The 26,387-nt window shown below is 42.0% G+C and overlaps 1 protein-coding gene across 6 annotated transcripts in view; it reads left to right on the top strand.

Annotated features, from left to right (window-relative positions):
- LPP (LIM domain containing preferred translocation partner in lipoma) overlaps positions 1-26,387 on the top strand; it is a 306,990-nt gene that overhangs the window by 119,756 nt on the left and 160,847 nt on the right. For 3 of the 6 annotated variants that reach the window (XM_083177530.1, XM_083177527.1, XM_083177529.1), the window contains one exon: positions 12,431-12,641. The exons of 2 other annotated variants lie outside the window; for them this stretch is intronic. In XM_083177530.1, coding sequence (XP_083033656.1) covers positions 12,440-12,641 — 202 coding nt within the window. In that variant the 5' untranslated portion in view covers positions 12,431-12,439. Of the gene's footprint in view, positions 1-2,420; positions 2,580-12,430; positions 12,642-26,387 lie in introns of all 6 variants that reach the window. One more of the 6 variants, XM_083177528.1, reaches the window with a different exon arrangement.

Below are 26,387 nucleotides of genomic sequence, written 5' to 3' on the forward strand. Positions count from 1 at the left end.
ACTCAACCTGTATTCTGCAGCACTTTACAGATCTGGTTAAACCAAAATCAGTACTAAGCTGGGCAAAGAAGCACAAGGTTAATTCCATAAATCAGTCTAAGGAACTACAAACCTCTACTATGCTATGGTATATAACCAGTCAAATTAAAAGAAGAAATCCTATATGACATCGTTCTCGATAAAAAGTGGGAGAAGATTAATGTGGAGTGCTGTAACTTAAAGCAGCATGGGTTGAACTTTTCATTTTCACCAGGTTCACTTTTCCCATTATCAATCAATAAAGCTTTTATCCATATGTGGGTAATAGGGATCCAGTTTATGGCAGAGCATTCAGAGGAAGATGCACAGTTCCCTCATGGGGAATCAAAATAGCCAAATGTTTGAACTGCAAACCAATCCCCCCCCCCCCCCCCCCCCCCATACATCAAGACTCTCAATACCCCATGCAGCTTGCGATGCCTTGTGTGCTTGAGACACCGGCTGTTTAACTGTTAGCACAGGACATCTTTGTTTCCTGTAAATGGCTTGGTCACAAAGTACAGTGACTAGGATGCACCAGGAGCCTGTGCTGATTTATTTGATACTGAATGTGCTGATTTGATATGTGACACTTGTAGTTCAGTCTTTATAAAAAGCTCAATGGAATTTATATTGGAAAGAATATGTCCACCATTATAAAGAGCCGGAAGCGACGTGTCAGGTGGGACAAAAATAATGTATCTTTTACATTCAGGACCATTTTTCTCCTTGGACCCTGAGACTATAAGACCAGACATAGCAGCAGCAGAAGAAGAAATTGTACAGACCGAAGGCTCTATGCAGTGATAACCAGAGATTCAATTAGTGGAAAGTCCTGCCTGATACAAAAAAGGAATTAGCAATAAACCCATTTACACTTTCCATGTTGAATAGTACCACAAAAGCTGAATCCAGCCATTGAAACACTCAGCCACCTTAAACCTGGAGAGCACAGCCGAAACAAACGGCCATGCCTCCAAAATCAAATGCCTTTGCAGCGTACAGAGACATCAAGACAGCTTCCAGGTCATTGTGACTCTGCAATAAGAATAAAGGTACAGTATCTGGGAATATGGTAGACTTTCCTGGCAAAAAAGCCACTTGGTCAAAGTGAATTTTCTCAAAGATCACCTTGTTTAAACACTGTATACTGTATATAACTAACATTTCTGACAGAATCTTCATAAACAAATAGGTTGACAATGATTAGAATAAACCAAATCCTTTCCAGGATTGTGGAGGACCACTCTACATGCCTCCACCATTGAAGGACAGCAGAGAGACGGCCTCAAACCATTATTTAGTATTTTTACAAATTGGTGAAAAAAAACAGTTATGAGTCCTGTGAGGATTTAATCCATTAAACCTCTTAACCCCAAGGAAAGAACTTTAAATGCATCCTCCATCTAACAAAAATCAATAACTCCAACATCCCCACACTGCAGACCAACCCCAACAAGATGTCCCTTTCATGTAAAGGCCCAATGTATTTTTTTTGTTACCTGTGGGGACCAGTGTGATTGTTTTTTATATGGGGCCAATTGGTTCTCTCCCCCCCCCCCCCCCCCATGGGGGCCAATGTGTTTTGCCCTGTGGAGTTCTCATGGTGTGCCTTGGCAATTTTAAAATCTTATTTAGCAAGGTAAAAAGGTTGAAAAAACACTGGCTTAGATAGTGAACACTCAGTCAGGCAAACCTCCACACCTGGGCTCTGAGTCAAGCTAGACTAGAGTCCTCTACGGGGAATCAAAGAAATGTGATCTTCTACATGATACAAAACCGTTAGGAAAGTAATTATATACGGAAGTCTTAAATTCTGCAAGCGTTTATTGCCTTTGATTAACTTGCCCCTTTATTTTTGTACTTCTGAGGAAAAGTACTGGAATTGCAAATCTATAGGTGGTTACCAGCAGAGCAGGTCCAGGAGAGAATGCCCACAGCACAAAAATAGCTCCAGAGGGAGGCTGATATAGCTTGAGATGCAGAGTCCCATCCCTGTACTGCCCACTTTGTGGTGGAAGTTGGTGGCAAAGCGAGAGGATGCACTACTCTCCGAGTACTCTGGGGCAACATATAAAAATGTCTTCCAGACATTCTGTGTGGAGCAACGTCAGTGCATACTGTAGCCATATTTCATTCTACTGCTTTGTGTGGCCTGATGTGCGTGGATAAATGCTGTGGGTGGTGGTACTTAAGAAGTATAAATGTGAAATGACAGTCTGGCAATTTTACAGTCATGAATTATAATAATGTTGCATAATGGTATTTGATAGTGCAATGTGTTCAGAACTGCAGGTTCATCACATTCTCTCAGAACTTTCTCTATCAACTTTAAGGAATTGAAAATGCCAAATTTAAATGGCTGTGTTTTTTTGTTTTTTTTTCATACATGTATTTTCCAGTTTAATACCGAATCACTCTGAAAAACAAGGCTGTGTTATAAACTGGGTTATAGGAGAAAACAACACACAACAAAAAAGTTTGGCAGTCTTTTCCTGTCCTGGCCTTGACTTCATTTGGCAGCAACTGGACCTCAGATCTGGCATTTAGCACATGTTTTAGTAAGTCAGATGCAAAATATAAGGAAAAAAATAAACAATTGGACGGTTTTGGTATATTTTTGGCCTGCATTCCTGGCCTGCCTGTGGATTTTGCCATATTTAGCTATACAAATTGATGTTTTCAATTATTTTGCCCACTAGTTTTTTCCCTTGTAAACACAACTTTGTTTCTTCACAGTTCATCATCCTAGTACTGGCTTTATACGGAACCACTGTGGGGAGAAAACTTGGTCAAACTATTGCGAGATGCTTAGCAGGCAATCTAAAAATACTTGTACTGAAGGTTTACTGTGAGCCACTCGGTGTTCCCCACCACTTTGCTATGGTCTTCTCTTTATTACTTAAGTTGCTATAAATACATATTTGTAATCACAGTGGGAAAAAAAACTCCCACGTTAAAAACCAGCATTATGATATTTTCCCATGATTCTGTAGTAAAACTTCCATAATAAACTAAATATCCCAATGTGTATAGGTCATAAAACCAATGAAAGTTGTAAAAAATGATTTTAATATACGGATGCAGCGCTGTGTTGCTTTTGATTACTAGCTATCTCGATCTTCATATACTGTCTATTCACCTGAGCCCTAAGAGTGAACAAATAATGTTTTTAGAAAATGTTACACCATTAGAATGGGTTGGAAGCTAGGAAAAAATGAGTTTAGGTACGAGTCGGCAGACACCTGCAGCTGTCAATATTGACCATTCATATATTTCCCTCCTGCTATTAGCATGCTCTCTTGTAGCTAGCACCAATTATGACAGTGGCATGTGCCTCTGTCATCTTGCACTCTTCTCTGCATTTATATATGTGGAAGAAAGCGGTATCAGCACATATAATGGCACTGAGTCCGCTTCTCCCCTAGACCTACCAGTCATGCGTTTACCACTAGATTTCCTAAAACACGCACATGCGGTGGCAGTAATGTGAGCCAGGATTACTATTGTGGCTCTTTGTGGCTCTACTTGCCTACAGAAGAGAAAATAATAAAAATAATGCTAGGTACATACTAGACCATATATTTTTGTGTAGTGCAGATCACGTGGTCCCGACTATCTTTTATTGTACACTTAATTCATCTTTCAAAGATGTCTAGTACAGATATGATGCATTGGCCATGCAACACAGCCAATGCTTTATCTGAGGTATATGTTATTAATGTATGTTGTGTGTACAGACAATCTGACAATGCACAGTTCTCGTCAAAGGCATAAATAGTAATTTTGTGCTCCCCTGCCAAAAAAAAGTTTATGGCACCCCTTCAACCCCATAAATTCATTAGAATGTTTACATTCATGCTCATAGCCAGGGATTTCATGCTCGCTGGCGCACCGTGTTCTCAGTATTCCTTGATAGATGCTAAAGGTCCATTAGGACCTAGCATTTGTCTCTTCATATTAGGTGTCCATTTTTAGTGGGCCATTTTCTGTAGATGGAGGATGGCCAGACAGCATGGAATCTCCATAAAAACGATGCCTGTGCTCCCAAGCCACCAATTGGCCTGCGGTGCTTTTGTAATTCCACTGTTTCATGTAGCACCTTGCAAAACTGCTAAACTCACCAGTGCAGGGCACAATCTCCCAGTTAAATCAACAGCAACCATATCAACAGAATTATAAATGAAACATTTAAAAGGGGGCTGGTGAAGATGAATCGTTGTGCATGTGCACATTAAAGATGATTGGAGGGACGTGGGTGAAGAATGGACAAGCTCACTTGGTGCTCCTGAGGAAGCTGGAGGTACGTCCGGGGAAACGCGTTGAGCTGCATATCCATCATTGCTGACACCATCCAGTCCACCAAGTGACCTTGTCCATTCTTCAACCACGTCCCTCCAATCATCTGGATCCATCTTTGGGATATCTGCATTGTTCCTAAATCCAGCTAAGGAGGAAGATCCATCAAAGTGGGAAAACCTGAGCCCTTGATATTATAGGGCAAACCAAGGACTACACCGTCACCCGGCATTTGGACACAATCCCTACAAGGATGGTAATATCATTTTATTGTTGGCTCTCATTCATTGGAAATTTTCATGAACAATAACGCCACAATATCCCGGTGATATAACTTTAATTGTGCACATGCACAACGATTCATCTTCACCAGCCCCCTTTTTAAATGTTTCATTTATAATTCTACTTTTACTGTAATAAATTTGTATACATTTTTGAGAACCGTCTTGATTGTTTATTGGTACAACCAGCGCTGGCACATTTCTATTTTATATCCTTATTGTTTTAGTGTCTGACAACCCTGTGCCAGCGGCAGTTGATTAGCGCACTCCACAATTTTCTATTATGTTGGGTGGTATGTATTCAGGGACTAATGTGGGATGAGAGGAATACAGTTGCAGGTTTTACCTTCACAACCACAGGATTTTCTTACTCTGTTGATGGACTGAAAATGGGAAGTAGTGTTTATTTTGTATAATTATGGCATACCTCCAGACCAAGCCTGATTTAGCCAAAAATCATTATTTATTTATTTTACCCTGGCAGCTGGAAACCCTGCAACCATTTTTCTTCTATTGGATAACTGTGGGTATTGGGAGCGCGCAAACATATATCTGAGTGACACAAGGTTTTTTTTTACTTTTTAGAAAAAATCTGTAGCGAAAAAGTGTTTTTCGGACAGCATCTTGCAAACTTTGATCAATAGGATTCTCTTTCGCTGAATATCTGTTTCTGATGAGTATTTTTCAGTGCTGTGTGCGCTACAACTGTATCTTTTGTCACTTCTCTAGTTTTGGTGAAGAAGAAATAAGCATGTCATTGACCTAGCCTTTTAGGAAGGGAAAACAAAAATAAAGAAAAGACAGCAATGAGCTACAGCAATAACAAAGAGGACTTTGTGTTTCATGACAATTATTCTAGTGGAAAGATTATCAGATCTCTCTGACAAAGCTTGTGTTGTAAAATAAAATGATGAAGTTTATGACCCTTATTCTGGAGTAGAGTAGAAATCTTGAATTGCAAATGTTTTCTGGAATTCCAGCGATGTACAGCTGATGTGACATGAAAGTGGTAACAGGATCTGCTAAATCAAGGAGAATTGAATATTTAATGATTTTAAAGATGCTTGGTAATTCTGTTAGAAATATCCCATAATGTGTGCGTATTTACAGTATGTGTGTATGCAGATGTGTCTACTTACTGTACATCTATTCTCAAATAGTCCCATTTTGCACACAGATTTTTCAAATTGCCTCTTCTTAAACAATAATCTTGATGGGTGCCGGGATTCCGACGGCGAGTAGACCAAAGTCGGAATCCCAACTGTTAGAAGCCTGACACATACCTCCCAACATGACCCTCTCTAGGTGGGACACAATGCTCTATTCCTGGGCTTCCCCCTTAATGTATGATTGCTTTCACCTTTGTGGAAACATCTTTCTTATCAATTAACCTGTTTGAAACAGATGATGGTAAGCCTACATTAGGAGGGAAGTCCAGAAGCAGAGCATTGGGTCCCTCCTGGAGAGGGTCATGTTTGGAGGTATGCTGACCGTCTGGATCCCAACTGACGGTCTATTCTCCCTCGTGGCGGTGCATAGTTCCTACACTACAAGTGTAGTAACAAAGGGGCAAAATGTTTGTGTGCTAAGGGCCTGGTTCAGACCGGTTAGTAAGGCTGCAATTTTTTTCAGTTGGATAAAACCATGCTGCACTGCAGCTGGGGCAGATGTAACATGTGCAGTGTGTAAGATCTGTGGTGAGTTATTTTGTTTCTGTGCAGGATAAATCCTGGCTGCTTTATTCTTACAATGCAATTTTTAGATTTCAGTTTGAACACGCCCCAACCTAATCTAGCTCTCTGCACATGTTACATCTGCCCCACCTGCAGTGCAGCATGATTTTGTCCATCTGCAATAATTGCAGCCTTGCTAACAGGTGTGAATCAGGTCCTAAGTGCCAAGCACTGTGCAGTTATTCTATCTTCCGTATTTGCATCCAGCTCCGAATCCCTCCTTAGCACTTTGGAAGGGTGCTAGCAGAAATACTTGATAAATGCCTGTTGAAGTAGCATAGGATTAATGAAAAAGTTGCACAGAGCTTTCAGACTAATCAACATTGCTATTTATCCATAAGCCTAACCGTGCTACTATATAGAGGAGAATACAGTGATTTTATACCAAACAGATGCAGCCGCTGTCTGCTTTGTCGCTATGCATATACACCCTGCTGCAACTATATATTTTTATGAGTGTATGCATGCATGTGACCTATCCGCAGCCATACTTGTTGCCCCAGCTAAAGTGTAGCGAAAGAGCATAGCTACATCTGTAAAGGACGAGGTTTAGTACGAAAACCTGATTTTCCACATTTAGCCGCATTGTCAGTTTTCTGTGTCTACAGCAACGTTGATTAGTCTTCACAATATGTAATACTTTTTCACTAATATGCTACTTTACAAGTGACTATTCTGCCGCTTTTGCACAAAGTCCAGCAATGCAACAATACCTTAGCACAAGATCTGGCACCACTGTAATAAATGTGCGGCACTGAAACCAAAGCTGAGTAAGCACATGGCATCTTTCATGTCGTAGAGAGCCCTGCGGTGACTACCTGGGATGATAGATGCTCAGCCTAAATATAGTTTTATTCATCTTTTTTTAAGGGAATTTTCCCTTTGGAGAAAAATGAGATTCTAGGACACAGAAATGCTCTGGAAAAAGATCTCATTGTTTGCTTCAAAGGAGGAAAGCTAACTCCAACCCTGCTCTTCACATCAGCACTGTTGTGATGCAAAAGATTACAAGCCAAAGAAGTCCATATCAAAACAGAGTAGGTGTGCTTTATTACAGGCCGGCCTCATAAATTGTCAAGAATACCAATGAAAGGCATCTTCCGATCGACATGGCAATTGGGGGCTGATTGGCTGATACTTTATTCCTCTCCAGTTTATCACTCTCCAAGGCTTATTACATCTGCCAGAGTCTCTGAATTTGTACATGAAGTGCCATTCCGAGTTCCTTTGTGCTATGTAAACAGACTCCTTTGCACACAGATATGCTGTGTATGTTTCTACTGGAGCTCCCTACTGTAGTTGCATTGAATCTGTGACTGAGATGTATTTCCAGCATCTTGCTACATTGGCAAGTATTCAATGCCGGTGCGAGCGGCCGGCGAGGGGGTTAAACTGCGAGGATCACAGAAAACCAGTGATCCTCGCAGTTTAACCCCCGCGCCGGCCGCTCGCACTATGCAACGTTCTGGGGGAATCCTCGCAGTAACAGAACTGCGAGGATTCCCCTAAACTGCGAGAGCCGCGGCTAGTGCAGCAAACTCGCTGTAATTAGCCTCGATTCTCGCAGTTTTTGGAGGCACATTCACAAATTCCCCCTCGCTCAAAAAACGGAGCGAGGGGGAATTTGCGAATCAGGGGGGTCAGTTGAATACTGACAGGGTGAGCGGTGACGGCGAGCAAAAAGTATTGAATATATGCCATTATGTACCAGTTTGCTTGAAACACGAAGTACATACTGTCTGTTTAGCTGTACATAACATGACCAGCTTATACTTGCAAATGGTTAGCTCGGTTTCATAATTGTAAGCACACTGCTAGCTGGTTGTGCAATTATACAGGTTTGCTCATTTATAGTGGCTGGACAGGATTGAAAGTGGCACAGCTTCCTAGTGACTGAATACAGGTTTATATGGTCTTTGATTTGATATACTATTTAAAATCTATCTACAGTGAGTGAGACATCTTTTATATGGAAATAAAAAAATAAACTATCCAATAGAGTTGTGGCACTCTACCTGTGACATGCTGCGAGTAACTTTAAACCATATTAAACTTACTATTTAAAAGTAAACTCATACCCCTTTCACACCAGCCTAAATTCCCGGGTTGGGTTCGGGAACAACCCGGGACTAGCTCTAGTGTGAAAGTTTCCAGGGACAAATTCCCGGGTTAATTAGGTAGCAGGGTTGCTCCCGGGTCCTTCCAGGGTTACTGGCTGGTGTGAGAGGTGCAGGGACATGTCCCTGCTTCCCGTGTTGCCTCTGCTAGTGCTGATTTGCTAGCAGGGCAACTTCCTGTTGTGGTGGACACTCACAGACATGCCCAGAGACAGAATACAGCGTGCAGGGAGACACTGTGCATGTTCTGTGTCACCACAGACCCCAGAAGTGTGTTTTAACCCCTGAAAGCCTGCGATGTGTGCCATGTCTTGGACAAATGAGGAGGTGAGAGAGCTATTAATCATTAGAGGGGAAGATGCTTTCAGATGCCTTTTAATTTGTTTTATACAAGTAAACAAAGGCTGAAACACTACAAATGTTTTGTGTCTTAATTATTAATAATCAATAATCTAATGTGAGCCTAAAAAAGACAATTTTCAATGCTATTCTCATAGAAATGCAGGGTCATCCTGGGTTCAGTGTGAAAGGTGCCGACCGGGTTGTCCCTGCTTCAAAAGCATGTGTGAATGGGTCACAACCCGGGAATGTCCCTGCTTGTCCCTGGAATTTAATTCCCGGGTTTGTCTCTGCATTTTTGGTGTGAAAGGGGTATCAATGTGCGATCACTTTGGATGAAATTCTGGCAGTTCATATTGTTTTAAAGCTGTTAAGGTCCATACACACTGGGCAACTATGCCCAGCTTGTATGGACAGTGATGATAGCGTTCTTCGCTGCGGGGAAAGCCACTCAGTGCATACACACTTAGCGGCTTTCCCCCTGCCTGGCGCCGATGGAGGGGAGGAGGACGGCTTTGCACAGTGGAGCGCTATGCAAAGCCGTCCTGAAAGCTGATCAAACCTGCTGTTTTGAGCGACTTTCAGCTCAGTCGCCCAGTGTGTATGGGCCTTTAGCTTAAAAAAGTGATAAAGTGGAGAGTGATACACAAGCAGCCAATCCACTTCTGTCATTTTTAAACCCAGATTGTAACATGGCAGTTAACAACATTTTATCACTTTTTGAATTTTGGTACATCTGGCCCAAACTGCCCTCTGATTACTCTGCACCAATGACAACAGCCATGCCCAGTATGAAAGCTAACTGACACTGGGCAGTATTCAATGTCAAATTTTCTCCGTGCATGGCGAGAGATTTTTTCTCTCGCCATGCACTCTCCGTGTTCCGGAGCCTCCTGCTCCCCCTATTCAACGTGTTAAAGACTCGCCGCCACTCGCGGCGAGTCTTAACCCCTGCAGCGGACGAGCGTCCGCGGCAGGGAGCTGTCAGGGAGCCGGGGGACGTAGCAGGCAAGAGAGATTAAAGTCTCTCTTGGCTGCTGCAGGGGATATGGGGAGGGGAGCAGGGCTCCCCTGGACCCAGGCAGCACAGGCTGCCCCCCCTATAGCCAGCGGGGGACCCAGTATTCACTGTACCCGAACGTGCATCGGGTGCAGTGAATATATGAATATCTAATGAGCGGCTCGAGCGCTCCGGCCCCCTGCTGGCTGCACTGTGTAAAAAAAAAAAAAAAAATGTAAAAAAATATTTTTTTTAAAATTAAATATATATTCATGTGCTATAGGCACATGAATAAAAATAACATGCCCCTTCACAGAAAAAAAAAACCTGATTTTTTGACACCAAAATTAAATAAAACACCCTTTTAGTTTAAAAGTTCACATTCCTGCTCTCCATCAAAAGATGGAGAATTTCTACACGGAGAGAGACGGCGAGAATCACTTAGAAAGACGGAGAATATTTCACATTGAATAGGGTGGCTCGCCTTTGGAGAAAAAAAACCTCTCTCCACCGCGTGAAAAGCACAAACTCTCCAGAAATCACAGCGAATTTTTCTCATTGAATACTGCCCACTAAGGGACACTTGGAGAACACTTTGGTCTTCTACTTTCCTAAGTGGGGACTAGAAATAAAAGTTAAAATTAAATGGTTTTCAGCACACAGTATAATAAAATGATGTCCCTTGTAACCTAATGCTAACTAGATTAAAATGAAGAAAACTGCCAGATTAGTGTGTACAGTAGATATAAATATAGGTTTTAACCTTAACTAATATGTATGAAAGAAAATGTCAGACACCAATGGGCTTCATAAGTACCGTGGCAACATATGCTGTTGGGTGCCGGACGTGGTCCAGACAGTCGGGATCCCGACAGTCATTTACCCGACGTCGGAATCACGACTGTCAAAACTCCGACAGACGGTTACCCGATGGCCACCAGCTATTCTCCCTCGTGGGGGTCCACGACCCCCATAGAGGGAGAATAGAATAGGTTGCGAGCGTAGCGAGCCACCGTGCCCGCAAGGGGCTCTGTTGCGCTCACCATGCTGTCTGAGTCCGGGCAGTTGGGATCCCGACTGTCGGTACCCTATACCACACCCATGCTGTTTATAGAGTCCCGATGTATGTAACCTAACTAATAGGAACGATATGCTATATTCTGGTTTGAGTACTGTATATTTACCACCCAAAAAACAGCAAGAGGTGACTGTACTAATCTCACATCAGAATGGAGATCTGTAAGTAAGTAAACAAAATGCAGCTTTTACAAGCATGCAATAAATCACATAGTGATTTAAAAAGTAAACTTTACTTACACATGCTTGACATCGCTTTTGTTCTTATGATTATAGAAGATGAGCAAACTTATTTTTACAAAATTGATGTGACCTGTTCAATTCATTTAAAATATGGTAACCAGGTCTTAAAGTGGAACAATGACATATAAAAAGGATATAGACTCCTCACACCGTGGGGCCCCAGGGTATGTCTCCCTTTAGTATGGTAGTTAGCTGATAAGTATGTGTTTTTAGAACTGCTATCTTAACCCTATAGGTATATGGCAGTGTTGACCTATAGTATCAACTATAAGTTTACATAGATTTATAAGCCTTCTAATGGTTACACAGGTACCAATATGTACTACCTGCTACAGGTACACCACCAATTTTCCAGCAACCTTTGGTCCGGAACCTCTTTTAATCCGGACAATTTTGATTTGTCCGGATTAAAGGAGTTTAGGGACCTCTTTTAATCTGGACAAAGCAAAATTGTAAATTGTCCAGATTAAAAGAGGTTGATGAACTCTTTTAATCCGGAACACTTTCTGCGCATGGGTGTAACACTCAATAGGCGCAAGTGTCAGTGAGTACAGCTTCCGTGGACACTGCAGGTGACACAGGAAGCATGGTGTCTGAGGTCAAAGAAAGTACCGCACATCGGCGGAACACACAGCATGAGCAAGTGCCACTGGGTACAGCTTCCAAGGATCCTGCAGGTGACACAGCAGGCAGCAGTGGGGCTGATATGGCATCCAAGGTCCCAGCAAGTACCACACATGGGCGTAAGACACAGTATAAACAAGTGCCACTGGGTACAGCTTCCAAGGACACTGCAGGTAACACAGCAGGCAGCAGTGGGGCTGATATGGCATCCAAGGTCCCAGCAAGACTTTGATTCGCTGATATGGCATCCAAGGTCCCAGCAAGACTTTCATTCATACTGCACTTACTGATAATGTTTGTTCAAAATATACCTGATACCTGTTTTGCTTATACAGCACTTAGTACACTGTAATAAACAGTTTTGCATACACTACTGTGTTTATTCATTCATTAATATTATGCTGTAGCATATATTTGACTACTTATTGCTTTAGAAATGTACTGAAGGTGCAAAATTAGTAAAAACTAAATCCGGTAAAATCGATAATCCGGCATGGCACTGGAACCAATGATGCCGGAAAATCGGTGGTGTACCTGTATTAAAATATTTGTGAATGGATTGTGTTTTACACTACCCAGTTACTATGTGTATTCTTTATTAGTCAGTATACTGTATACTGGGACTTAAAGAAAAAATTATTTTTTTAAAACACACACTATGCATATTTGGATTTATATATTATATTTGCGTTTTTTTAGACTTGAAAGATGTCTCATCCATCATGGCTACCGCCAAAGAGCTCTGGGGACAGCCTGGGACATGTCACTGCCAGAATGGAGACTACACAAGGGTTTGGTACACCTAGCATCTCCGTATCAACTCAACAAAATCCTAAGAAGTTTGCACCTGTAGTTGCTCCAAAGCCAAAATACAATCCTTATAGAGCAGGACAGTCTGAAGGAGGTGATGGTATGTAATTGCAGTCATTAATAAGCCTTGATCTGTTTTTCTTGTAATTCACAAATTGTAGGCTTTTACTTTGTAATACTCGAATAGCGTCTGTGTTCACAGATCGTGCAGCTTTAAAATAGGAACTTAAAAAATTCTCTCTGTCACTCTGTTCTCATAATTCAACATTTCTGATTGAATTTTAAATGGCATGTACCATATTTGCATAGGTATAACTCATATTTTCTTCTGTATATGGTTTCTTGTATATAGAGTGCCTCATGAACCAAGCTTTTAAAGTTAAAGCCCTAATGCAATTAAATGTTTTGGCCTTGTAGCTGCAACCATGTTGTGGCCTACATTGTAGTTTTTAAATTTCACTTGTGAGTTATCACAGCTATGTCCGCACTCTTTGTAGCTGAGTACATTAATAAAATGTATAGTCATGGAAAAATGTACTAAAATATTGTGACTTGTTTGATAGTTACAAAATAAACACGGTTTTCAGCATATAATAGTTGCAACCAGTGTTCCCTCTAAGCAGTGCGTACGTGCGCGCACACACACTTTGACGAGCGTGACATTACAACTGAGTACACAAAGCAGCAGTGGTCCCTTTTTGTAGTTGTGTACTCAATTAATGTGTGTTTCACCCATTAACTACATTGTGTGCTGTATTTTGAATGTTTAAATGTTTAATATCATTTTGAAGTAAAGTTAACACAAATGCTGAACGTCATTTTACAGTTATATATGTGACGCACAAAAATGTAAATTTCATTCCAAAGTTGCACAGCCAAAATCTTTAGCCGCACACAGCCTTCGTAAAATTAGAGGGAACATTGGTTGCAACACAATGCAGCTAGGACGTTCCAGAAGTCTGAGCTTTTTAAGTTTATATGCGATTCATATTTTATGTGTGATGGAGTTTGTATATGGACCCGAACAAAGCTTTATATTGGCGGAAAGCTTCTACGTTGTAGCAATTTATACACCGTTTCAGAATCAGTTGCACACATACTGTATGTATAAGTGTAATAGTAAATGAATCAGTCTTATGGTGCATTCTAGTTTCATGGCATTGTGACTAAAGGTGTGTACACACGATACGATATGGTTCCACAAATGATACAATGATACAATGATACAATGTTACAATTTACTGTAATTAACAATGTTGGCAGAACTCCCGGGAAAATTATATAATGCGTACACACTGAACGGTATTGCTAACTATCTCCTAGAGTGACATCACCCGCCCCCCCGCTCAGAATCTAGTTCATACATTTGACTGCATGTTTAGATGACAAGGGGGGTTAACTATCTGTGGGATTGTACATCAATGTGCATGATAATATCGTTAACGATATTGTTATAGTGCATATAGTTAACAATTATCGTATAGTGTGTACGTACAAGAAGCATTTCTTTGCATTAACGGCGCATAGCAACCGCACCAGTCAGTGATGTGGGAGGAATTAATATCTGTACTGTATTGTATAAAGATTAAGCTGGAGCAGACAAAACGGTGTAATAAGATAGATAAAAAAAGAAGGTCCCTGTTTATTGTCTAAATGAGCAGGACAATATGTGAGATACCATCACAAATACGAGAGAAGGTAATGGGCACAGTATTCCACACTACTGTAGATTTTGTTAGGTCCAAGTTTGACGTATTGCATAGGTTCTCAAACTCTGTCTTCTCACAGAAACGCTCAACCTGTGTATATTATAGAGCAGGATGCAGGGGCATTTTAAGAGAGGAGGAGGCTCGTGTGCAGCCTCCTCTGGCTGGGACCCCTCTGTTCTGCCAGGACTAGCAAGGTCTGAGCACTAAAGTGATCAGACCCTAATGCGCAGATCGCCGTAAAAATGGTACGTCCGCCATATTTCCCACGATTTCCGCACAAGCAGCACTGTGGACATTAGAGTGCAATGGAGACTGAACTGTTTTTGTGCCATTTTCCCACCAATCTGAGCATTAGGGTCTGAGCTCTCTAGTGCTCAAACCCTGCTATTCCCACCAGAGAGGATGTGTCCCTGCCGGAGGAGGATGCACATGGGCCGCCTCCTCTCTTTATATGCCCCTGCATCTTGCTCTATACGACACATTCCGGGGAGCCTAAAATATACCCCTCACGTTCGCAGCAGCATACCTCACCGCTTTGTAGATCACTGATTTCACATTTAGGGCCGGATCCAGACCCAGTTGCAATTTTGTTAAACTTCCCAAAATTATAGCTGCCGGTGCTAGTCTGGGAGAGGGCCGTCTAGCACAGGGCAAGGCCGGACGACCCTCCCCCCCCCCCAAGTTGTGCCCCCAAAACTTAATTTAACAGTACCTGTTGCCTCCTGGCTACGCTGCTTATCTGCAAAGCGAGGTGCAGATCCGACATATATTATGGTTGCAGTGGTTATTTATCTATATACTGTATATTGTGATATGTTATTAAATTGTGATCTGCTACCATCTTTATTACAAATTAAAGTGATTTTGACAGTAGGTGGTCAAGAAATGGAAACCTCTATAATTGTGTACAGCAACCTTTTGGTAAGCATTATAACATCTGAACATACATGCCAAATTGCTAAAGAGAACATCAAAACTGAATGTTGGGGATACTAGTATCCTCAGCATTTGAGCAATGCAATTGTTCCTTTAATGTTTGGTACTAGAGCAAAAGCCCACTTTGGACTCATTGCTAATCGTCTGATCGCAGTACAAATTTGTTCTCAAAATGGGCAAAACCATGTGCACTGCAGGTGGGGCAGATGTAACGTAACATGTGCAGTGAGTTACATTTGGGTGGGGTGTGTTGAAACTGAAATCTAAATTGCAGTGTAAAAATAATGTAGCTAGTATTTACCCTGCACAGAAACAAAAATAAATCACACAAATCTAACTCCCTCTCTCTCCGCCCCACCTGCAGTGCACATGGTTTTGCCCATTTTGAGAACAAATTTGTACTGCGATCAGATCTGAATAAGGGCCAAGGTCCTTGGCATGTGAACACCACCCCTGGACACTAGAATACTGTTAATGTGTAGCCTGGAACAGAGTGGAAGTTCCCACTGTATTAGGCAGATAGGCTATTACTTGTGTTGTGAAAACCCACAAGGGTGGGAAACGCATACCAACAAGGGACAGTCCAGGGGGGGGGGTGGCACTGTTATGATGTGGTGTTTTCTGCTGCCACACAGTAGGAACCCTGATATATCAGTGGATATCACTGATCACTCATCACTAGCAAGATCATTTGCACCCATTCATGTTATGCATATACTCAGACGAGCGCTTTCTTTGAGCACAACTTTGTGCCACCACGCAAATTTGTTGAGGAGCTTACACTGAATTTGGCATCATCTGTGGTTATGAGTACATATTGCAGCACAACATCTGTGGCATCCACATGCTCCCATTATGCCATTCATTGCAATAAGAGCTTTGTGCACATGCGCCTGTTTCCCATTAAGACACACAAGGCATGCCATGGTACATTGGCACCACAATCCCACTTCAGTAAACTGCTATACAAACAAAGCTGGAGCTTACTTTACTTTAAAAGAAAATGCAAAATTGCCATTTTCTCACCTGAAATAGGTAATAAAACGTCCTGGTCACAACCAGTATTTCATGGGAATAAATTCATGGATGGTGTAATGGTTAGCATTACTGCCTCACAGCGCTGAGGTCATGGGTTCGATCCCCACCATGTCTCTAACTGTGCGGAGTTTGTATATTCTCCCTGTGCTTGCGTGGGTTTCCTCCGGGTTCTCTAGTTTCCTCCCACAATCCAAAAATATACAGGTAGATTAATTGGCTTTGAAAAAAATTAACCCAAGAATGTCTCTATCTCTGTGTGCGTGTGCATGTGGTAGGGAATATAGATTGTAAGCTCCTCTGGGGCTGGGACTGATTTGAATGTTAAAATACTCTGTGAAGCGCTGCGGAATATATATGCGCTATATAAGAAACGGTTATAAATAAATAATAAAAATGTTTGAGACTTATTCAGAGTTGGGTGTTAATGTTTTTTTAGCGGAATCTGTTCACTTGTTCTACTTTTTTCGGATTCGAATTGTTATCGCGTATTCACACATTGATTTTACGGCGAAAATTATTGAATTCTTCATTTCGCTTCTTCGTAATCTCAGTGTAAATTTCACATTGGTATGATTTTTCTTATTCTCTTTTATTTTCAGTGCTTTTTTGCTGTTTCTTTGGATGACTTTCGCGATTTTGATTGCGCTTTTTTTCTGCCGCGGAACCATGCCACCTGTTAAAAATGCTTCGGCTTTTTCCATATTTCTTTATATTCATTTATTCCTTTAAATGTGTTCCTTTCATTTTCCCAAATTTCTTTTAATTATGTTCTTGAATTTATTGTTGATTTTAACCCCTTCCCGCCGCAGCCAGTTTTTGCTTTCCTGACAGAGCCCTTTTTTTCAAATCTGACATGTATCACTTAAGTGGGGATAACTTTGTTTTGCTTTTACTTATCCCAGTGATTTTGAGTTTGTTTTCTCGTGACACATTGTACTTCAAGTTAGTGGTAAATTTTCGTCGATACAGTCTGTGTTTTTTTGTGAAAAATACCAAAATGTCGTAAAAAAATGGAAAATTTTGCAATTTTCAAAATGTTAAATTTTCTGCTTGTGAGACAAATAATCATACCACTCAAAATAGTTAAAAACTAACATAGACCATATGTCTACTTTATGTTGCCATCATTATTTCAACCTCCTTTTAATTTTTTTGGACACTAGGAGGCTTAAAATATGAATAGCAAATTCTCAAATTTTCAAGAAAATTTCAAACACTGATTTTTTTAGGGACCAGTTCAGTTCTGATGTGACTTTGAGGGACTTGTATGTGAGACACCCCCATAAATGATGCCATTTCAAAAACTGCACCCCTCACAGTATTCAAAACAGCATTTTGGAAGTTTGTTAACCCTTTAGGTGTTTCACAGGAATTAAAACAAAGTGTAGGTGAATTTTGCAATTTTAATACATTTTTCTAAGGAACACAGTAGATTTTACTAGAGAAATATGACTAAAAATTGATTCCCCCAATTCTTTTGTTTTCATAAATATCCTATATGTGGCCCTAGTGTGCACGTTGACCAAACCACAGGCTTCATAATAGAAGGAGCACCTACTTGATTTTGGAGCCTCCTTTTTATGAGATTATTTTTTAGGCACCATGTAGGTTTCTAGGCACCATAAGATGCTAAAAGTTAGGAACCCCCCCACAAGTGACCCCATTTTGCAAACTACACCCCTCAGGGAATTCATCTAGGGGTATAATGTACATTTCAAACCCCCAGGGGTTTCACCAATTGTGGTACAACTGGGCAGTGAAAATGAAAAATTAAATTTTTTACACAAAAATGCAGTTCTGGCTCAAAATTTTTCATTTTCACAAGGAATGAAGGAGACAAAGAACCCCAAAATCTGTGCCCCAATTTCTCCCGAGTACGGCAATGCCTCACATGTGACCAAAAAATACCATTTGGGTGCATGGCAGGACTCAGAAGGGAAGGAGTGATTTTTGTATTTTGCAGCTCAGATTCTGGTGGAATTTTGGTGGGTGCTATGTTGCATTAGCAAGACCCCCAAAGCACCAATACAGTGGAAGCCCCCCACAAGTGACCCCATTTTGCAAACTACACCCCTCAGGGAATTCATCTAGGGGTATAGTGTACATTTCAAACCCCCAGGGGTTTCACCAATTTTGATACAACTGGGCTGTGCAAATGAAAAATTACATTTTTTTACACAAAAATGCAGTTCTGGCTCAAAATTTTTCATTTTCATAAGGTATGAAGGAGAAAAAGCACCCCAAAATCTGTGCCCCAATTTCTCCCGAGTATGGCAATGCCTCACATGTGACCAAAAAATACCATTTGGGTGCATGGCAGGACTCAGAAGGGAAGGAGTGATTTTTGTATTTTGCAGCTCAGATTCTGGTGGAATTTTGGTGGGTGCTATGTCGCATTAGCAAGACCCCCAAAGCACCAATACAGTGGAAGCCCCCCACAAGTGACCCCATTTTGCAAACTACACCCCTCAGGGAATTCATCTAGGGGTATAGTGTACATTTCAAACCCCCAGGGGTTTCACCAATTTTGATACAACTGGGCTGTGCAAATGAAAAATTACATTTTTTTACACAAAAATGCAGTTCTGGCTCAAAATTTTTCATTTTCACAAGGAATGAAGGAGACAAAGCACCCCAAAATCTGTGCCCCAATTTCTCCCGAGTACGGCAATGCTTCATGTGTGACCAAAAAATGGCAGGACTCAGAAGGGAAGGAGTGATATTTGGATTTTGCAGCACAGATTCTGGTGGAATTTTGGTGGGTGCTATGTCGCATTAGCAAGACCCCCAAAGCACCAATACAGTGGAACCCCCCCACAAGTGACCCCATTTTGCAAACTACACCCCTCAGGGAATTCATCTAGGGGTATAGTGTACATTTCAAACCCCCAGGGGTTTCACCAATTTTGATACAACTGGGCTGTGCAAATGAAAAATTACATTTTTTTTACACAAAAATGCAGTTCTGGCTCAAAATTTTTCATTTTCATAAGGTATGAAGGAGAAAAAGCACCCCAAAATCTGTGCCCCAATTTCTCCCGAGTACGGCAATGCCTCATATGTGACCAAAAAATACCAGTTGGGTGCATGGCAGGACTCAGAAGGGAAGGAGTGATTTTTGGATTTTGCGGCTCAGATTCTGGTGGAATGAATGGTGGGTGCTATGTGGCATTAGCAAGACCCCCGAAGCACGGTGAAATGATGAACCTAATAATCCATAGATGTGTGGTATATTTTAAAACACTCCTTTATACATAGGCCGGGTTTGTCGGGGCAAGTGTCACACTGGAAAATAGTTTGCTTTCTTATTCCCTTTTTATAGCAAACTTTGCACCTTTTTTGTGTCCTGCCCTTTTTTCCAGTGGAGGGGATTTCATCAGGAAAATGCTGCCCTGGTACAATACGGGGGCCAGTACTAGAAGTACTGGGGCCCTCTGGTTCCCAAATATTAGGCTCTTTATGACTTCCTCTTGAAAGTGCATAAATGTCCCCCTCTGGCTGGTAGAACGGAATAGCACGTAAGCGTTATACAGTGCCATCTGGATGATATACACGGCCAGCTTCTTGTACCAGATTTTTGTTTTCCGCAGGGCACTGTACGGCTTCAGTACCTGATCTGAAAGATCCACTCCGCCCATGTACTTATTGTAATCCAGGATACAATTAGGTTTTGAGGTGTGGGTACTGGTACCTCGTACAGGGACGGAGGTGGTACTGTCTCCGTGAATTGTTGTCAGTATAAGGACATCCCTCTTGTCCTTATATTTGACCAACAACATATTTTCGGTGGATTGTGCCCTGCTTTCACCCCTTCTCATTACTTGGGCAATGTGCGTTTTTGGGAGGCCTCTTTGGTTCTTGCGCACAGTACCGCAAGCTGCTGTACCTCTTGAACCAAGGGCCTTAAACAGGGGGATGCTAGTGTAAAAGTTATCCACATAGAGGTGATAACCTTTATCCAGGAAGGGGTGCACTAAATCCCAGACAATTTTTCCACTAACACCTACGAGGGAGGGGGGGCATTCTGGCGGTTCAATTCTTGAATCCTTCCCTTCATATACCCTAAACCTGTGAGTGTACCCTGAGGTGCTTTCACACAGCTTATACATTTTTATGCCATACCTTGCCCTCTTACTGGGAAGGTACTGGCGGAATTTAACCCTTCCTTTAAAATGTATAAGGGACTCGCCTATGCAAATGAATTTATCTGGGATGTACATCTCTGGAAATTTGGCACTGAAATGGTCAATGACCGGCCTGACTTTGAATAGCCGGTCAAAGGTGGGATCATCTCTGGGTGGGCACTGTGCATTATCGTTGTAATGCAAAAATTTAAGGATTAACTCAAAACGAGTCCGGGTCATGGCCATACGGTAAAGTGGGGTGCTGTACAGAACATCTGTACTCCAATATTGCCTAATTTCTGGCTTTTTTACTATGCCCATATAAAAAACACCAGACCCCAAAACGTCATCATCTCTACTGCATCTACAGGGGTCCACCTAGCAAATGATGACGTGGGGTTTTGAGCAATAAACTGCTGGGCATATAAATTAGTTTGGTCCACCATTAAATTTATAAAATCATCAGAGAAAAATAATTTGAAAGTCAATTTCTCTGAGACCTGTTGAATCAAATTGGATTCCTGGGATGGCCAAAAACTCAGGAACCTGGGGCTCAAAATTGTCTGGTGGTGGGGTCCATACGAGATCAATTATTGGGGGGGGGGTCTCAGCTGCTCTACGGGGGCGTCTTTGAGGGGGTCCCTCATCACTAGAGGAGGAAGAGGAGCTTAAGATGAATCCTTCAAATTCCCCGCTTGCCTCACTGGCTGTGTCAGAGTCAGAGGCAAGCATGGCATATGCCTCCTCCGCTGAATACATTCTTCTGGATGACTGGGATGACATTTGGGATGCCATTTTTATTTTTGTGTTTCTGGTAGTGAAATGTTTCAACACGTGTATAGTGTAGGGGGGGGTACAAACTTTATTTCAACCCGGGGGGGTATGTAGTGTGTAGTGTGTATGTAGTGCAGAAAAAAAAAAAAAAGGTCCTGCGCCAAAAATTGAGCACAGATGTTGGTCAGTAACGTCCGTCACTGAACAGCGCTCAAAGGCAACAGGAATTTGATCAAAAAAAAAAAAAATAGATCAACCCTGTGCCAAAAAAGCTGATCAGTGATGTACGTCACTGATCAGCGCACAGTGGCCACAGGACACCCACAAAATCACAGTGTGTGTAAAAAAAAAAAATTAAAAAAAGACCCCACAGCACCCTCAAAAAAAAAAAAAAAAGGTGATCAGTGATGCGACACTGATTACCAGTGAGGGGCAGCAGGTGCACAACCTTTGGTGCAACTGGCAGCAACTGACAGGTATATATATATAAAAAAAAAAAAAACCTGCACCCCCAAAAAGTTGCTGATCAGCACAGATATACTGATCAGCACAAAAGGGGGGGTAGCAGACACAAAATATAGCACTCTCTATCACTCTCTGTCACTATCTCTCTCTATCTCTCACTATCTATCACTATCTATCACTCTATGACACTGCAGCAGCAGCACTGACAGTTATATATATATAAAAAAAAACCTGCACCCCCAAAAAGTTGCTGTTCAGCACAGATATACTGATCAGCACAAAAGGGGGGGGTAGCAGACACAAAATATAGCACTCTCTATCACTCTCTGTCACTATCTCTCTCTATTTCTCTATCTCTCACTATCTATCACTCTATGACACTGCAGCAGCAGCACTGCACCCCCAAAAAGTTGCTGATCAGTTAATTTATACTGATCAGCACAAAAGGGGGGGCAGCAGTCAGTTGCACACGCAGCACAGCTGTATATATATATAAAAAAAAAACCAGCACCCCCAAAAAGTTGCTGATCAGTTAATTTATACTGATCAGCACAAAAGGGGGGGCAGCAGTCAGTTGCACACGCAGCACAGCTGTATATATATATAAAAAAAAAAACCAGCACCCCCAAAAAGTTGCTGATCAGCACAGATATACTGATCAGCACAACGGGGGGGGGGGGGGGGGGGGGGCAGCAGACACAAAATATAGCACACTCTGTCACTATCTCTCTCTATCTCTCTATCTATAACTCTATCACACTGCAGCAGCAGCAGCACAACACAGGAAGTCACAAGAAGTCAGATCCAGGAAGCATCCAGCACGCTACAAGCAGTGATGAGGTGATCAGGTAAGTATTTGCAAGGATCAGGTCAGTATATCACGGCAGATAGGCACGGTGACCGCACTGCACGCAATTCCAGACCGGAATGGCATCTGCAGTGCAGTCACCGTTAGTTTAAATCACCCTCCATGGCTGTGATTGGTCCGTCGGTCCGACGAACCAATCACGGCCTTTGGGGGCGGGTGGGGTGAGGTGGGGTGACACCAGTGTCACCCTTACACCCCGTGGTGATTGGTGCTGTACTTTACAGCACCAATCACCACCGATCCCTGTGTCACCGGCGAACGTTATTCGCCGGTACACAGAAAACGCTGTAATTGGCTGTTCACATTTGAACAGCCAATCACAGCGATCGCCGACGGGGGGGGAGGCATCGCCACCCCCCCTGGGCATGCAGGGACATGTCTGCTGTCAGGGACAGCAGACATGTTTAAACTGTCACCGCGGTTATAGACGCGGTGACAGTTTAAAGCCATGACGTACATTTATGCCATGCGTCGGGAAGTACATCCCGGCCATGACGTAAATGTACGTCAAATGTCGGGAAGGGGTTAAAGTATTCTATTTGTCCCATGATGCACTGTTCTGTCATATGATCCATATTTTCACCCAGAATGCAGTTCTTCCCTAGTTTAGACACTCCTAGTGTGAGAGTTAAGGAAGTTCACAGCGTCTTGCAGTCTGCTGGTATTTGGAATCAATTTTTTTTAGGGATTTCCTCGGTTATTACCGTTTTCACTGACTACAGATATGGAGCTAATATACTGTAGGCGAAATAAAGGCGGGGAAGCGAAAAATATAAGCCCCCCTCATCGCGTGATGGTCATATTTTGCAGGGGCGTAACGCACCTTTTGAAGTTAGAATATGCGAAAACTTCGCCTAACAAAAAGGATTTCGAATGCCGAATGAAACATTAAGTTATAAATATCGAAAATGAAAAAAACAACGGCAATGTCTGAATACCCCCATAAGCAACTAAGAAATGGCACTTCTTCCAAAAGGTGAACGTTTTGTTAATTAGTGTTATAACTTATATTAGGTCCTGCGACCATTATAAACGGAATCTGTCACCAGGAACTAACATTTTCTTAATGACAGGTTAATGAGAGCCACAGTTGTGCTTCTTAAAGCTATTAAATGTGTCCACAGTCTCCTCCTTGCTGTACTGCTAGTAGTTCCTTCCAGGTGCCAGTGTTTGCAATGTGAGTGAACCCTGTTACTGGCAACAAGGTGGTAATGGTCATTTCAGGATATCTCACTAATGCACAACAGCTAGAAAATGGCTTCTCAATCGCTAGCGTAATTAAGTGCGAGATTTACTGTAAAGTGTGGTTTTACAAAGCCACTTGTACCACATCATTCAGGTAAAGTGTATTGCACTGAAAAAGCAAAATACATCCTGCAGTTAGCAACTTTATATAAAAAAAAAGCTATTTATTCAGATTTGCTGGGCTCTTATATGACACACATTCACATTCTCCACACTATTTAGTTTTATGCTGATGGCATTCACTGTTCAAATGTGCGTAATTCCTCTATCCCAAGGGATCTGCTGACACAGAAGGACAGTGTATAGAGAACTCTGTGTTCTGAGAAAAGCAGATGAACATCGAGTAGAGCCACAGTATATAATTCAGGGAACAGACCACATGGAGGATATGAATGCCAAGTTGTATTTTGTCTATTCTATGGTTAGCTTCGCTACATCATTGTCACCATCAGCAGTTCTTAACTCCTGCAGCCAATCACAAGATCACAGGCAACTTAGCACAAAGAATATTGACTTTCAACCAAAAAGGCTGCATTTATTAGAATGCATTCACATTTGTTTTAGTGTTTTTATCCCATTTAATAGCATGTTAATGAGATACAGTATAATGGACATAAGGCGGTAATAAATGTTGGCGCCTATTCACTGCTGCCATTTCTGACCACATTGAAGGTGGACTGCAACAAAACAGATCCGTCCATTTTCTCCTACATGCCCACTTTTCGACACTCGACAGCGGAACATTGAATTCCAAATGTCGAGTTGCAGGCAAGCTGACCAAAAGTGGCTCAGGATTTCAACTATCAAGACGATAAAACAGTCGGAATGCCACATTGAATACCACCCATAGTGTGTAAAATAATAAATATTACAAATTGTTGTGGAGACTCACTACAACCTACATTAGCTACTGAAAGTACATACAGTATAAGACCAATTTTTATGTAATAATTTTTTCAGTAGTATGGGTTTTCCAATGATATACCAATGGTCTAAATTCTGTGACCAAAACTATATTTGTTGCAGCTTGTTAACTGGGGTCGATAGATTCTGCATTAATACATGAACCAGTTCAGATAGGACCCCTTACTGAATCAGAATCGGCTTTATTGGCCAGGTATACTTACGTATACTAGGAATTAGATTTGGATTGCTGTGCAGCAGCCAGATTAGGTAACAAATAAGCATAGACAGTACATAGGAACATATGTTCGCTGAGCTACACAGCGCCTGGGCAGCCATCACTGGTCATTGCAGCAGCAAGGTAGGTATCAATATAAGTAGAGACAGTAAAGTTATCACACAGGGAACATACTGTACATTCGCTGAGCTGCACAGCGCCTAGGCAGCCATTCGCGATGCCACTTTGTTGTTGCAACAGCCAGGTAGGTAACAATATAAGCAGAGACAGTACAGTTATAGGTTGCTTTGCAGTGGTCGAGACAGAGGAGACACATATGGCGGGGTGGCACAGTTCCTAGACAGCCATTAGCGGCACCATCTTCATCGTGCTACTCACAGGCATCAGTAGTGGGCTCAACAGCCATATCCCCTCCAGCACACCACAGAATGAATGTTAAGGCTGCGGGGGGGGGGGGGGGGTGTGTCGGGCCGGGCGGCACACATACATACACAGTAGAAGATTATCTTTCCAATTTGGCTAGCATAAATGACCAAAAATAAATTTTATCCGCAAATGCCTATAACCCAAGAATTTCCGTTGACACCCATACCATTTATATGACAGAGGATTTAATTTTTTTACCAAAAAATGCCATCTTTTTTGGTACTTATCTCTGGATTGTCCCAACAAATCTCAGACATGGCAATGTGTTTCTAAGTTTTGTTAGTCCAGTTTTGTTGGGCCCGCACACAGAGTTGCTGCTCAAGAATTAGTTTGCATAATATAATGCACAAAACAGAATTCACGTACCCATACGCGTATTCGATTTGGACCAATTTCACTTGATCCCAGCGGATCGGGCTTCGAAATCATCCCAAATTGGATGAGTTTGACATCCCATCAGACCTGATGTGCAAGATAGCAGCATTTGCCTGGTGATGGAGCGGGAAGCTGCTACTGCATTTGATGGGAGGCCACATGGGATGGGAGGCCACATGGGAGAATTCTCTCAGCCAATAACTGACCAGCCAGTCTTTAAAAAAAAAAAAATTAAGTTCAGTAGCTGCTTCCCGGTACGCTTCCCAGCCCAGTGCTCACTGTCGCTGCTCAGATCATGCTGCTGACCCCCCTGCCTGCTTTTACATGCAATAAATTGCATCTGGTTTATTGCATGTACAAATGGCACATCAAGTGCCACATCGCAAGCGAGCCTCCCAGGGAGGGCTAGCTTCTGAGATGCTGAAACTGTTATGTATGACCACCACAATTGTTCCATGGTCAAAATCAATCTAGATGACTTGTTTACCCGACGCTGGTGTTTGTCCTGAAAACAACTAAATATAAATTTATTGCAAGCACTGACCCACATTAAATATTTAGTCAATATATTGTATTTTACTTGTTTTTTAGCTTCAAAATCCTCTATAACACAGGTTCTCAAACTCAGGACCCCACACCATGCATATTTTACAGGTCTCCTCACAATCAAAAGTGAAATAATTAGCTCAACCTGTGGATCTTTTAAAATGTGTCAATGACTTATCTGTGCACCTACCGGGTGACC

This window comes from Crinia signifera, chromosome 3, assembly GCF_055691185.1.
Source record: "Crinia signifera chromosome 3, ASM5569118v1, whole genome shotgun sequence".
Taxonomy (NCBI): Eukaryota; Metazoa; Chordata; class Amphibia; order Anura; family Myobatrachidae; genus Crinia; species Crinia signifera.